The sequence below is a fragment of the Crocuta crocuta genome, unplaced genomic scaffold, assembly GCF_008692635.1.
Source record: "Crocuta crocuta isolate KB4526 unplaced genomic scaffold, BGI_CrCroc_1.0 scaffold541, whole genome shotgun sequence".
NCBI lineage: Eukaryota > Metazoa > Chordata > Mammalia > Carnivora > Hyaenidae > Crocuta > Crocuta crocuta.
The window spans coordinates 1,001,572-1,015,115 of record NW_027531901.1 but is presented as its reverse complement, the minus strand read 5'-3'; the positions used below and the strand labels follow the sequence as shown (position 1 = coordinate 1,015,115).

At 51.2% G+C, this 13,544-nt stretch overlaps 1 protein-coding gene across 1 annotated transcript in view; it reads right to left on the bottom strand.

The window, feature by feature from the left end:
- SLC22A14 (solute carrier family 22 member 14) overlaps nt 1-7,396 on the bottom strand; it is a 12,851-nt gene extending 5,455 nt beyond the window's left edge. The window contains exons 1-5 of the mRNA XM_077773988.1: nt 7,337-7,396; nt 6,211-6,726; nt 5,402-5,505; nt 5,052-5,197; nt 4,141-4,318 (exon numbers count right to left, since the gene is read on the bottom strand). Coding sequence (XP_077630114.1) covers nt 4,141-4,318; nt 5,052-5,197; nt 5,402-5,505; nt 6,211-6,726 — 944 coding nt within the window. The 5' untranslated portion in view covers nt 7,337-7,396. The remainder of the gene's footprint in view (nt 1-4,140; nt 4,319-5,051; nt 5,198-5,401; nt 5,506-6,210; nt 6,727-7,336) is intronic.
- Between the last annotated feature and the right edge of the window lie 6,148 nt (nt 7,397-13,544).

Sequence of the window (13,544 nt, the reverse complement as noted above, 5' to 3'; positions counted from 1 at the left end):
CCCACCTCCCTCTTGGCAGCCTGCAGAGCATGCAGGGCAGGACCCCGGCCCCAGCGAGGGCAGTCCCCTCCGCCCCCACCTCCTCCCTCACGGCGCTGCCCACTGCCTTTGACCCCTGCATAACTCGGGCCCTCAGTTCCCGATCCTCCCCGGCTCTCAGAGTCCGCACGGATGAACACTATGGCACCTACTATGTGCCCGGGATTGTGCCCGACGCCCTTGCCTAAATATCATCCAGTTTATCCCTGATCAACCCTGGACCTAGCTGGATTATCCTCAGTTCATTCCCAGCCGCAGGGGTAAGGACATGCCCAAGGTCACAAAGGCAGAGCTGGTACGGCTCTCAGGGCCCCGATTAGGCGCCTTTCCAACTGTGCCGGCCTCCATGCAGATCCTGAATCACCCTCCCCCCAAGGCCCTCGCCTGAGCTCCGGCCAGCAGTGTACACGTGTGCCCGCTACTCTGGAGGGGGCTGCCTTCCTGCTGCCTGCCCTGCCCTCCCCTGGGGCCGGCCGGCGTCCCCGACATCCTCCTCCACGATGAGGCCAGGGATCTCTCCTAAAGAAAGTCACCCGACCAGGACATCTTCAGAAAGGTGGGAGACTGGTCACATGCCGCCCCGAAACCACAGGAATGAAGAGAGATACCAGTAAAGGGGGTGGGAGAGAAGACGGGTGCAAGGAAGACTTGAGGAACACACAGAGCTTGCTCTGCAGGCAGGCTGGCGGCCACACGGCAGGCGCGGCACGGAGCGGGGGGCCCTGAACACCCCAGTCCTCAGACAGGGGACTCCGGTTCCCTCTGTAGTTTGCCCCCCCGCCCCCCCGGCACAGGGAGGCTGAGGACTAACACAGGGGAACCGAGGGGAAGTCCCAGTGACGGTGACAAGAATCCCTGCTCCCAGAGCCGCCAGGGGGCAGCCGGGCAGCTACCTGGCGCGAGGACCCCTCACTGAAAAGGCACTGCCATTTGGTCACCCAGTAGTAGTGGTTCTCAGTGTGGTCAGCAGACCAGCACCGTCAGCGTCACCTGGGAACTTGCTAGAAATGCAGATTCTCGGGCCCCACCCCAGTCCTGCTGAGGGCAGTGACCAGTCGCTGATAGTTAACAAGCACCCCCACCCCGCGCGGCCCCACCCGCGTGACCGACTCTGCGGCTCCTCGAAATTTGAGATCCAAGTCAACCAGTTTCTGTTCACAGCCTCTTTAGCTTTGTAGTAACTTGCTCTTAAAGATGAAGGGATGACCAAAACCCGCTAAATACTGAAGGGAAAAAAACCCTCCCATTGAAACAGGGGCCAAAATAATCGAGCAGGAAAAAATAATTAGCCCAGAGGACACAGGTAATGTCGGGAGCAGGAGGGGGAAAAAAAAGAAAACTCTAATTTGTATCCCCAAAAACATTTGAGACTGTTTTACAATTGCATTTTCATAATGCAAGTTTTGAATGCTATTGAGAAAATTTTAAAAAATCAGGGGCGCCTGGGGGCTCAGTCAGTTGAGTGCCCGACTTCGGCTCAGGGCACGATCTCGCGGTTCGTGGGCTCGAGCCCCGCGTCGGGCTCTGTGCTGACAGCTCGGAGCCTGGAGCTGCTTCCGATTCCGTGTCTCATTCGTTCCCTGCCCCTCCCCTGCCTGTGCTCTGTCTCTCTCTGTCTCCCAAAAATAAATGTAAAAAATTAAAAAATAAATAAAAATTTTAAAAAGTGTGTTTTAATTAAACAATCAGAGAGTTAAGGAGAGCAATGTGACCCAACGTGACAGGGCAAACGTTTGTCCTGGAATTTCAGCTGCTGTCCCGGGGCTGCTACAATGGCAGTTCACCTCACCTTCTAAAGAGAGGCGCTGCCACCTTCCGGATAGGACTTCCAGAACAAATGACGACAGTAATACTAACAGAACGGAAAACAGCGCCGCAGCCATCTGCCGGCTGCTGGGGGGGGCTGGAAACTCCCACTTCTTGGTGGCCGCTCTCATCTGGTCGAGCCTGGTGAAGGGGCCGCTTTTCAGAAAGGGGGTCTGCGCGCCCGCTCCCTGCCTGGGGCTTCCTGGTTCAGGAAAGCGGGAGCTGCCCCGGGCCCGACAGCCACGGACAGGACAGCTAGTCCACGTCCCCTCGGGCGGAGGGCCTGCACAACACCGGAGCCGGCGGACGCCCCTGCGCCTGAGCGTGAGAACCTCTGCGGCGAGGCGGACCTGCTGTCTTGAGGTCACCCCGCGTACCAGGGTGAGGAGACCCCTGCAGGGAGAGGCCGTGGAGAGCACCACCAGGGACGGGGTGCGGAGAGGTCACAGGGACTGTGCTAGAGCGTTGGAAGACAGAGCCCGGGAGACCCACACACGGGCCCCGAGGCCCCTGCCGTTGAGCATCTGCCCTACAGATGACAACGGGCATCGATGCGGCCCTGGTGTGCACTGATCTTTCTCCGACGGCCCATCCCCTGCCTAGGACCTGAGGTCCCAGAGCAGGTAGCCAGACGGGCCCAGCTCAGACGGAATACTAGCCTGAGCTAGCTGGCCGCCAGGGAGAAGCCGCGAACTGGATGCAAGATCAGGTTTGAAATTGGACCGGATTGGATTTTTTTCATGCCTGAAAGTGAGTCTGAATGATCAAAATGAGACTTTTTCTTCCGACTAAGAATGACTATGAAGAGATGGAAACTGACCACGATAACGTCAAGTGTCAGCAAAGCAGCAGCTGACAAGGTGGCGTCTGAAGAAAACTGGACCCCCTGCAACGAGCCACCTACTCACAGAATACAGAACTAGGGAGGCGTCCACCCGAAGAAAGAGCTACGAGTCCAGGGTGATGGCTTCTGGGGAAGGAGCGGCGGCTGAGGGGCCTGAAACTGTGGACTGACTTTTCTTTTTTTAAACAGTTTTTCATTTTTGAGAGAGAGAGTGAGTGCGAGTGGGGGAGGGGCAGAGAGAGGGAGACACAGAATCTGAAACAGGCTCCAGGCTCTGAGCTGTCAGCACAGAGCCCGACACACGGCTCGATCACGACCTGAGCCAAAGTCGGACGCTTAACTGACTGAGCCACCCAGGCGCCCGTTATTTTTCACCACAAACCTTTTGGTTGTGACTTAGTCATTAACCACCTGCCTCTACTGCGCTAATGACATTTTAAAACAATGTTTCAGGGTCTAGCCATGAAACGCTATTTCCTAGCTACGCGACAGAGTCACGCCACCTGGCATCAGCTGGGTCCCCACACACACTTGGGAATCCCGGCCACTGCCAAAGATGGTCTCTAGCACCTGCCGAATTTGGAAGGTCTCCAAGCCACCTACATGGGCTCACTCTTAACTGGTAACTCCACCTCTCACCACCCATGTTGTGTGTGGCGCACTGGGTAAAATGGAGAGGCTCTGGAGCCACGTGAGCTGAGTCCAATCCCAGGTCCTGCCACTTTGTGGCCTTGGGCAAGTGACTTCCATCCCCTGAAGCCTCAGTTCTCCCCTCACCCCCACCTCTTCAGCCCCCAAGACCTGAGACTCACACCCATCTTTCAGGGTTGTAAAGATTAAACATGACTCCAAGGTGAAACCTAATCCTTCCTTCACGTTGAACTTGACCCTTCACCAGGTGATTTCAGCCTCATCCTCTCTGCCTTCTCTTCCCTGCCTCTCCAATCATTTGTCCCTTCCTAGCTTCGGTCCCTCAGGTTCCTGTCGGTGACGCCCCACAAGTCAGAACATCACATGCCCTCCCTGACCCCGGCTCTGCTGCGCACCCACCGCAGCCGGGCACTGCGCTCCAGTCACCTCGTGGGGGGCTCCAGTCTTCAGCCTCTCTTTATTCCCTCGACCCCCTGCCACTTTCCTGAGGCCACCGCAAGGTCCCCAAGGCCAGTAGACTCTTCCCCAGCATCACCTTTCTTGCCTTCAACCTTGACCATTCTCTTGTCCTGAGCTCCTGCCTCCCAACACTTCGCCTTCTGCTTTGTCTACTTCTCTGACTTCTCTTCGAGGGTCTCCTCTGAGGGGAATTAGTGCCAGGGCTCCAGAGGCTCTGCCCTGGGCTCTTTCTCACTTCAGCCACATCCATTTCTCCCACCCACTCCACCCTTCCGGGGCCCTCGGAACCCCTCAACTGCCAGCCCATCGGACGCATCCCTGCGCATGCCCTGCGTGCTCACCAGATGTAGGAGATGAGGGGGAACGCAGGGGCCCCGCCCAGCAGAAACAGCAGCCGCCAGTGGGGGAGGCTGTAGGCGAGCCCTGTCAGCAACAAGACTCCCACGGAGAAAAAGCAGTGCTCCAGGATGACGGCATGGGCCCGGTGCTCCGTCAGCAGCCACTCGGTGGCTGTGCGAAGGCCAAGAAGACAAAACCCTGGTCAGCTCCGTGTCCCCAGGGCTACCCCTGTACCCAGCCTTCTGAGGTGCCGCAGCCCTGCTCCGGACGGTTCCACCTGGGTGAACGACCTTCTGCCCGAGGTGGACAGTACTAGAAAGTACTAGAAAGCCTCCAGTCCTTCCTCAGCCTGACTGCTCCCCCTGAACACATCGTGCCTGACCACTGATGTCTCTCTCAGAGATGGCCCAGCTCTGGGTACAACTCCTCATGCGTGGCCTGACACGTGGTGAGGCGAGGGATCTGTGTCCTTGTTTGTTTTTAGTCCCTCGGGGCTTTGGCCACCTAGGCCCTGGGCCCTGGGGAGAAGCCAGTTCCTTCTGACAAGCCCCGGGGAGAAGAGGTCTCCCGTCGGGGACCCCTAGCTCACTAGGCCGCGGCAGCTGTAAGCTGAATGCGTGTACGGGCACTGAGGGCTTTGGCATCCCACAGGTCCGGGATGAAACCCCAGCCCCTTCATGTAACTGGTGTGTGGTCCTGAGCAGGGTGGTCAACTTCCTGCGGCTCAAGCATCCTTCCCGGCTAAAGGGATGGATGAGCGCCTACGGAATAAGATGCTGTCATGATGAAGTGAGACAGGATGTAAAGGGTTTCAGAGCTTGCCTGGTCCTTCTGAAGGGCTCAATAAATGTAAGCCCCATGGGGGGACGCAAGAGAGCTAAGGGGGGAATGTGGGAGGAATGAGGCGGGGGGNCGCTGCTGATGGTGTAGCCCACCAGGGCCTGGGACACGCCGAAGCGGAAGAACAGGTACTGGTTAAAGGTGTTGACGAAGGCCGTCCCGAAGCCGAAGACCATCAGCCCCAGCAGCGACACCAGGATGGTGGGGCAGCGGCCCAGCCTGCGGGGCCGTCAGGAGGAGGCTGCGCCAAGCACGCACACCTCCCTGGCTGGCCCGGCGCGACACCCCGGGGCCGGGGCCTGAGCCGTCGTAGGCCTCCGGAGTGCCCCCACCCTCACCTTCCCCAGCTTAGACGCTGGCTCTGGATGCCCACGGGGCGGGGGCAGGGGCTTCCAGGAACTCGAGGGAACCCGGGACACTCACTTGTCACTTATGAGCCCGAAGAGGAGAGACCCTATGAGGAGGCCCGCCGTGAGTATGGTCTGCACGCTTTCCGAGTTCTGTTCCTTGCCACACACCAAGTCAAACTGGGGGTTTCATACAGGATTGGGTACAGGTCTCCAGCCAGGGTCAGCCTGCCGGCCTAGAGAGTGAGCCCACACCCCGCCCCCCGCCCCCAGGGGGCCCTTTAGGCACAAGACGCCTGGGTCGCAGACAGACCACTGCCCGCCCCCTCGGTCAGCTGTTAGTCTGCATTCTGGCCTGCATGGGGGGGGGGGGTGCTCTGGGAGTGAGGCCGGGAGAGCGGACCAGAGGCCCAGGCCAGAATGGGGAAGAGCTGGAGAGGGAACTGCGCAAAGACGGAATCACGGAAGACAGATGACAGGCCTCAGGCTAGAGATTTAAACTGGGCCAGTCTGTGGGGCGAAGGGCCCGGGTTGCAGCTCAGGCTGAGAGAGCCCTGTAAGAGACACCGGTCAAAGCTGCTTCTTCCCCGGTTCTCTATCTCGTGTGAGTTCAGAGGGCGGAGCTGCAGCTCCCAGGACAGATGGCGGAGGTACCGCCTGACATGTGCCTCCTCCCCCAGAGCCACTCTAGCGTCCTGGCTAAGACAGCTGAGGCCCGGGCTGGACAACAGGGTCCGAGGTTCTGCCCTGCCTCTGCCTCTGCCTCTGCAGGGTGACCGCGGGTCAACTGGTTCCCCTCCCCGAGCCTCGTGTCCCCACCTGTTCAGTGAGGGGCACATCTCTGGGCCTGTGGGGGAGCTGCAGACAGCTCAGGACAAGCCACACCTCATTGATCAGTGACCGCTTCTTGGTGTCAGGATAGATCCACCCATCCTGGCATGACTTCGTGTAGTTGAGGCCAAACCGGATGATAGAATCCAGGTCCCAGGCTACCGGCAGGTACATGAGGCATGTCTGGAAACTTCCATCGGGTCCTCGGGGCAGGGTCAGATTCATCTGCTCAGCCTCTGTGAGGTTGGGCCCCACCGCTAATATCCAGCTGGTATTGCAGTAGGGCCTCTGGGCTGTGAACACGAAAAAGTCAGCAAAGGTGAGGAAGGCCAGCAGGATGTTTGGGACGAGGATGAGGACCACCAGCCTCCGCTGGAAGGCGCCGAACTCCCCCAGCGCACGCAGGACGCGGGCCAGCTTGTCATCCTGGTTGGCTTCCATGGCCCTCGGTCTGCGCAACAGCCTCTCCAGAGACCAGGAATCGGAGTGCTCTCGTGCCGTAGGCTTGTTCAATTCCTTGGGAAGGTGGGGGGATCTGTGCTTCACCCTGCAGCTGCTTTCTCGCAACATCTGTTCAAAGAAAGGACGCCGCTCGGGGTCTGCCGCCGCCACCTGCCAGACATCAGAGACTGGACTGGGAGCCACCGACCAGAAACGGGCCTCTCTGTCTCGCCGCAGTTTGGGTTCCAGCCTTGGTGTTCTCTGTAGTTCCCTCCTTTGCTTATGAAGTTTCTTAGCAAACATCCTTTATCCCCCACGAGCCCACCCACCCCGGATTTTCCATACACTGAGTTTTTAAAAAACATGTTTTAGAAAGTGCTCTGCCCTGTGGTCGTGGGTAAGTTCAGAGAAACTTTCGTCTCCCACAGCTTCCCCAGAGCTGAAACCTTGTTCACACACACGGAGGCACTTGCCGCCTTGCAAAGGTAGGAGGGGTCTCCGGGGACAACTCCTCCAAAAACAGATAGACAGACAAGCAACCCCTCCCTCCCCCAGTATCTGGACCAAGAGTTGCCGGGAAACTGAGGCCAAGGGGGGTGGCTGGAAGTGTCGACCACAGAGAGAGGGGCCAGGCCTGGGCGGAGGGGCGCACGGCAGCGTAGAGCGAAGCTAGAAGGGCAGGTAGGGAAGGTGGGGGCGGGGGGGAGGCAGCGATTCTGACTGTGAGGATATCGGTTACCTTGGAACGGCAGCAAGGTGGGAAACGATGTTTAAACCTGTTTTCAGCTGAAACCCTCGGCGGAGCTGAAGGAGGTCCTGGGTTGGGCGCCCACGGAAGCAGAAGCAAGCCTCCTCTGGGAAGCCTGCACAGATTACAATCAAGCAATGAGTTCAGAAGGAAAGATCATGAGTCGTGAGAAGACAGTCCGTTCTGAGAGTCCACGGAGACAACGGCTCTCGGCCGCACATGTCCGAACGGTCAGGTATGCTGCCCAGAACCACCGTCATACAGGCTTGTCAAAGAATGAAAGTCGTTGGGGCGCCTGGGGGGCTCAGTCAGTGAAGCGTCCGACTTCAGCTCAGGTCATGATCTCAGAGCTCGTGGGTTCAAGCCCCATGTTGGGCCCTGTGCTGACAGCTCAGAGCCTGGAGCCTGTGTTGGATTCTGTGTCTCCCTCTCTCTCTGACCCTCCCCTGTTCATGCTCTCTCTCTCTCTCTCTCAGAAATAAATAAAACATTAAAAAAAAAAAAGAATGAAAGTCGTAATTACAAGATGAGCTGACGACCAGGAATGACAGAAACCAGACACTTGGAGGGAAGACACTGAACTTGTAAATGAAATGGAAACACTGAGAGAGAGAGCGGAGTCAGGTTTGACACAAGGAGTTAGGGAGCTGGAACGTAGAGCCGAAATGTGAACCAGAGGCCGACTCCAGAGGCACAGGTTTACCAGGCATGGAGGGGGGAGGCCCGTAGCAGAAACAGGGAAGCAAAATCTAAAGACAGAAAAGCAATGCCTTTTTCTAAAACTCGGAAAACATCAATCTGTAGACTCAGGAAATAGAGTCCTGCAGGCACAGGATCCTGTCCCAAGCAAGATCCATAAAAAAAGAAAGCCATGGCTATGCACATTGCAATGAAGCTACAGAACATCAGGGACAAAGGTCTTCAGAAACATCCAGACAGAAGACAGATCACGGTCTTCTGTCAGTAGTCTTCTATTAAACAAAAGTGGGAACCAGGGAACCAGCAGCAAGGGAACCAGAAGAGAGTTAAAGTCTTTAGAAAAAAGAAAATAATAGTCAATCAAGAATTGTTTACTCATCAAAATTATCTGTCAAGAATGGGGTAAAATAAAGACAGTTATAGCCAGTCAAAAATTGAGGGAGCATTCATGTAAAAGACCTGATTTAATGGAGTTTCTAAAGAATAAGGAGGAAAACTATTTCAGGAGGATAGGCTCAGAGCAATCAAAAAAGTAAATATGTAAGCAAATCCAAATATTGGCTGCATTAAATAATAAAGATCCTATCCATTTGTGGAATTAAAAACAAAGGTAAAATGATGGGCAACAATAATACATGTCAGGAAGGGGACAATCAGAGCCAAAATATCCTGCAAACTTTCTTTTCTTAAAAATTTTTAAATGTTTATATTTATTTTCGAGAGAGAGGGAGAGAGAGAGAGACACAGCATAAGCGGGGGAGGAACGGAGAGAGAAGAGGACACAGAATTCAAAGCAGGCTCCAAGCTTTGAGCTGTCAGCACAGAGCTCGATGCAGGGCTTGAATCCACAAACTATGAGATCATGACCTGAGCAGAAGTCAGACACTTAACCAACTGGGCCACCCAGACGCCCCCAAACATCTGACTGTTGATTTCAGCTCAGCTCATGATCCCAGGGTCGTGGGAATGGGCCCCACATCGGACTGCACTGGGCATGGAGCCTGCTTAAGATATTCTCTCCCTCGCCCTCCGCCCCTCCCTCGCCCATGCATATGCTGGGGCTCTCTCTCTGTCTCTGTCTCTCTCTCTCTCTCTTAAAAAAAAAAAAAAAGAATTCCTGTATATTTTTCATACATTTGTAATACAGTTGTAGTTATTTGTCAGAGTCGCCTTCTATTCTGAGACCCCCTGGTCTCCGTAGTGATTTTATTTAATTTGCATATGTAAAGTTCACTCTTTGCTCTTTAAAGTCCTATGGGGTTTGACAAATGTATAGGGTCACAAATCCACCATGACACCACAGAGTATCATAGAGAAGTTTCACTGTCTGAAAAAGTATTCCTGTGTTCCACCTATTAAACCCTTTTCCCTCCCTCCCACTCCTGGCAGCCACTGACCTTTTTACTGTGTATCTTGCCTTTCCAGAATGTCATATAGCTAGAATCATCAAGTATATAGCGTTTCCAACTGGCTTCTTTCACTTAGCAATATGCACTTTAAGGGTGATCCATAAATTTTCATGGCTTGATAGCTTTTTCTTTTTTTTTTTTTTATCACAGAGCTATATTCTGCTGTATCTACTTACCACCATTTGTTTCATCATTCACTTATTGAAGGACATCTTGTCGTTTCCAGTGTTTGGCAATTGTGAATAAAGCTGCTATAAATATTTGCACGGAGGTTTTTGTGTGAATATAGTTTCCAGATCGGTTGGGTAAATACCTAAGAACACGGGTGGCTGGATCATATGGTAAAAACTATGTTTAGCTTTGTTAGAAACTGCCAAACTATCTTCCAAAGTGGCTGTACCATTTTGCACACTCCCACCAGCAAGGAACGGGAACGCTTGTTTGTCTGCACCCTTGCCAGAAATTGGTGTTGTCAGTTTTTTGGATTTTAGCCACTCGGATAGATGTGCCGTGTTATACCATTCTTCAGTTCCTTTAAACTGTGATTCCCTCCTGACAAATAATGTTGTATATCTTTTCATGTTAGTTTGTCCTCTGTATATCTTCTTTGGGGGATCACCACTTCAGACTGTTTGCTCATTTTTAAATTGGGATATTTGTTTTCTTATTGTTATGATTTTTTTTTGTATATTTTGGATACAAGTCTTTTTATTAGATATGTGTTTTGCAAATATCGTCTCCAGTCTGTGGCTTGCCTTTTTATTCTCTTAACAGTATCTTTTGAAAAGCCAAAGTTTTTAATTTTAATAAACTCCAACTTACCAACTTTTTTTCATAGATTATGTTTTAAGTATTGTACCTAGAAATTCACTGCTGGGGCATCTGGGTGGTTTATTTGGTAACGTGTTGAACTCCTGATTTAAGCTCAGGTCGTGATCTCAGGGTTCGTGAATTTGAGCCCCGTGTTGGGCTCTGTGCTGACAGTGTGGAGCCTGCTTGGGATTCTTTCTCTCTCTTCTCTCTCTGCCCCTACCCCACTTGTGCTCTCTCTCAAAATAAAGGAACTTAAAAATCTTTTTAAAAAATTCATTTCCAAACCTAAGATCACCTAGATTTTCTTCTTTGTTTTCTTCTAGATGATTTATAGTTTTGTGTTTTACATTTAGGCCTATGATCCACTTTGGGCTCATTTTTGTAAAGGGTGTAAAATCTATGTTTAAAGTTGGTTTTGTTTTGTTTATTTTTTGAGAGACAGAGACAGTGAACGTGGGGGAGGGGCAGATAGAGGGAGAGAGAATCCCAAGCAGGGTCCACACTGTCAGCACGGAGCCGGCTCTGTGGGGCTCAAACCTATTAAACTGTGAGATCATGACCTGAGCTGAAATCAAGAGTCAGGAGGCGCCTGGGTGGCTCAGTTGGTTAAACGTCCGACTTTAGCTCGGACGGGTCATGTTCTCGCAGTTTGTGGGTTCGAGTCCCACGTTGGGCTCTGCATTGACAGCTCAGAGCCTGGAGCCTGCTTTGGATTCTGTGTCTCCCTCTCTCTACACCCCTCGCCTGCCTGTGTCTGTCTCTATCTTTCAAAAATAAATAAATGTTAAAAAAAACAAAAACTTAAACTAGGAATGCAAAGATGGTTTGACTATTAGAAAATACATAAATAATTATGCTTAATAGAATAAAAGAGAAAAGCCACATGATCATGTTTAGAGACACAGAAAATGCATTTGATAAAATTTTAATGCTAATTCATGATTTTATAAAAATCCTAGACAAAAACTGGATGTTTTTTAATCCAATAAAGAGAATCTACCCCCTTCCCAAAAATATCCTAAAGGTGAAGCTTTAGAATTACTTTAAAAATAAAAGGAAAGCATAAAGAGTGGAAAGAAGAAAATAATACCCCAAAGAATCTACCAAATGATTAGAAATGAAAGGAGAAATTAGCAAGCTAGCTGAGTATAATGTGAATATATGAAAGTCAATTACTGGGGATGCCTGGGTGGCTCAGTCCGTTGAGTGTCCAACTTGGGATCAGGTCATGATCTTGCAGTTCATGAGTTCAGGCCCCGCATCGGGCTCTGTGCTGACGGCTCAGCCTGGAGCTGCTTCAGTTTCTGTGTGTGTGTCTCTCTCTGCCCCTCCCCTACTCATGCTCTGTCTCTCTCTCTCTCTCTCAAAAATAAACATTAAAAAAAATGAAAGTCAATTACATGGGGTGCCTCAGTGGCTCAGTTGGTTAAGAGTCTGACTCTTGGTTTTGGCTCAGGTCAGGATCTCATAGTTGGTGAGATTAAGTCCTGGGTTGGGCTCTGTGCTGACAGCATGAAGCCTGCTTGGGATTCTCTCTCTGCCTCTTTCTCTCTCTGCTTCTTTCCCTCTCTCAAAATCAATAAATACTTTTTAAAAAGTCAATTACAGGTCTGTAAACCCCAAACCATTAAATTTGTAAAAAGATACCATTTTAATGGGAAAATGTTCAAATTCACTTGAAATTAGAGAAATGCAAATTATAACAGTACCAGAATAACATTTTTTACCTCTCAGATTGGCAAAAATTAAAAATCATGACAACACATTTGTTGGTGAGGCCGTGAGGAAACAAATTCTTGTTGCTGATGGGAATGCAAATTGGCACAAATTTTCTGCAGGACGATTTTAGGCAACACCTAATGTGCCGGAAAGTTAACCCGGGCACCTGAGGTGCTTAAATCTCGCATGTTCTCATAGAAACTGCGTGTGTGACTGGTCCTCAGCTGGCCTCCGGGCTCACTTGAGCCCTGGGCTACAAACTGATAAGAGTATTTTGCACGCTTGGAAACTTGAACCCCACTGTACCGGCCTGTCTGTGTGATTTGTGCCTTATGAGGAACCTCTCCTTCCTTCCTCAGGCCTGAAAATGAGTAATGAAGTTTCAGTAACTGTGGTCAGTCTTGAAGGTGCTGTGTGCCTATGTGACCAACCCCCAGTGAGAACCCTCAACTTTTAAGCTCAAGGAAGTTTTCCCGGCAGAAAAGACCTCCGCTGCTACTGTTCATCACTGGGGGAACGAGCACATCATGTGTCGTTCTGCCCCCACCCGACGTGTCCTTCCCCTTACCGGCCTTGCCTTGTATCTCTTTGCTGTAGTAAATTTTAGCTGGGAGCATAACCATTTCTGAGGCCTGTGAGCGCAGTAAATCACAGAACCTGGGGTGGCCTTCGAGACCACTGACACACTTGATGGAACTATATATGCACTTACGATTTGACTCGGCAATCCCACTCCTAGGAATTTCCTCTGAAGATATGCTCCCGACGGTAAGCAAACACATAGGTGGGAGATTATTCAACACGGCGATGAGGGCATTGCAAAATGTGGGAACAACATAAGTGCCCATACATAGGACAGCGGCTGAATAAATGACGGTGTATCTGCCCAGTGCAACATTACGCAGCTGTAAAAAAGAATGAGGAAAATTTCTATGAACTGATATGGAATGATTTCCAGGCCATACTGATAGGCAAAGAAAACAATACGCTCAAGGATACGTACAGTATGCTACGCTTTATATAATAAACAGAGATACATGCTCATTTTCAGGAAAAAAATTCACGACAGGGAAGTCGCAAGCGACCAAGATTGGTCATCTATGAGAGGGAGCAGACGGAAGCGGGCGAAGGGAGTTGAGGGGAGGAGGGGGAGGGACATTTCCCTGAGTACAGCTTTTTTTTAACAAAAAGAAAGTAAATATTATCATTATTAATAACAACTTATAATTGTAGTTTCTATAGTTTACTAACATTTTCATGTTCATTGTATTATGTTTTCCCCATCGTTCTTAGTTGCTTTATTTTTCACCAGAGAGCTTGCCACCATCTGGCATCCAGTTTATTGATTTATGTATTTATTTTAAATATTTAAATTTTTTAAAAATCCAGGTTTGTTAACATACAGTGTACTGATGGTACAGGAGCAGAATTTAGTGATTCATCACTTACACAGAACACCCAGTGCTCATCCCAACAAGCGCCCTCCTTCATGCCTGGCCCCCATGCAGCCCATCCCCCCAACACACCTCAGATTGTTCTCTGCATTTAAGAGTCTCTTA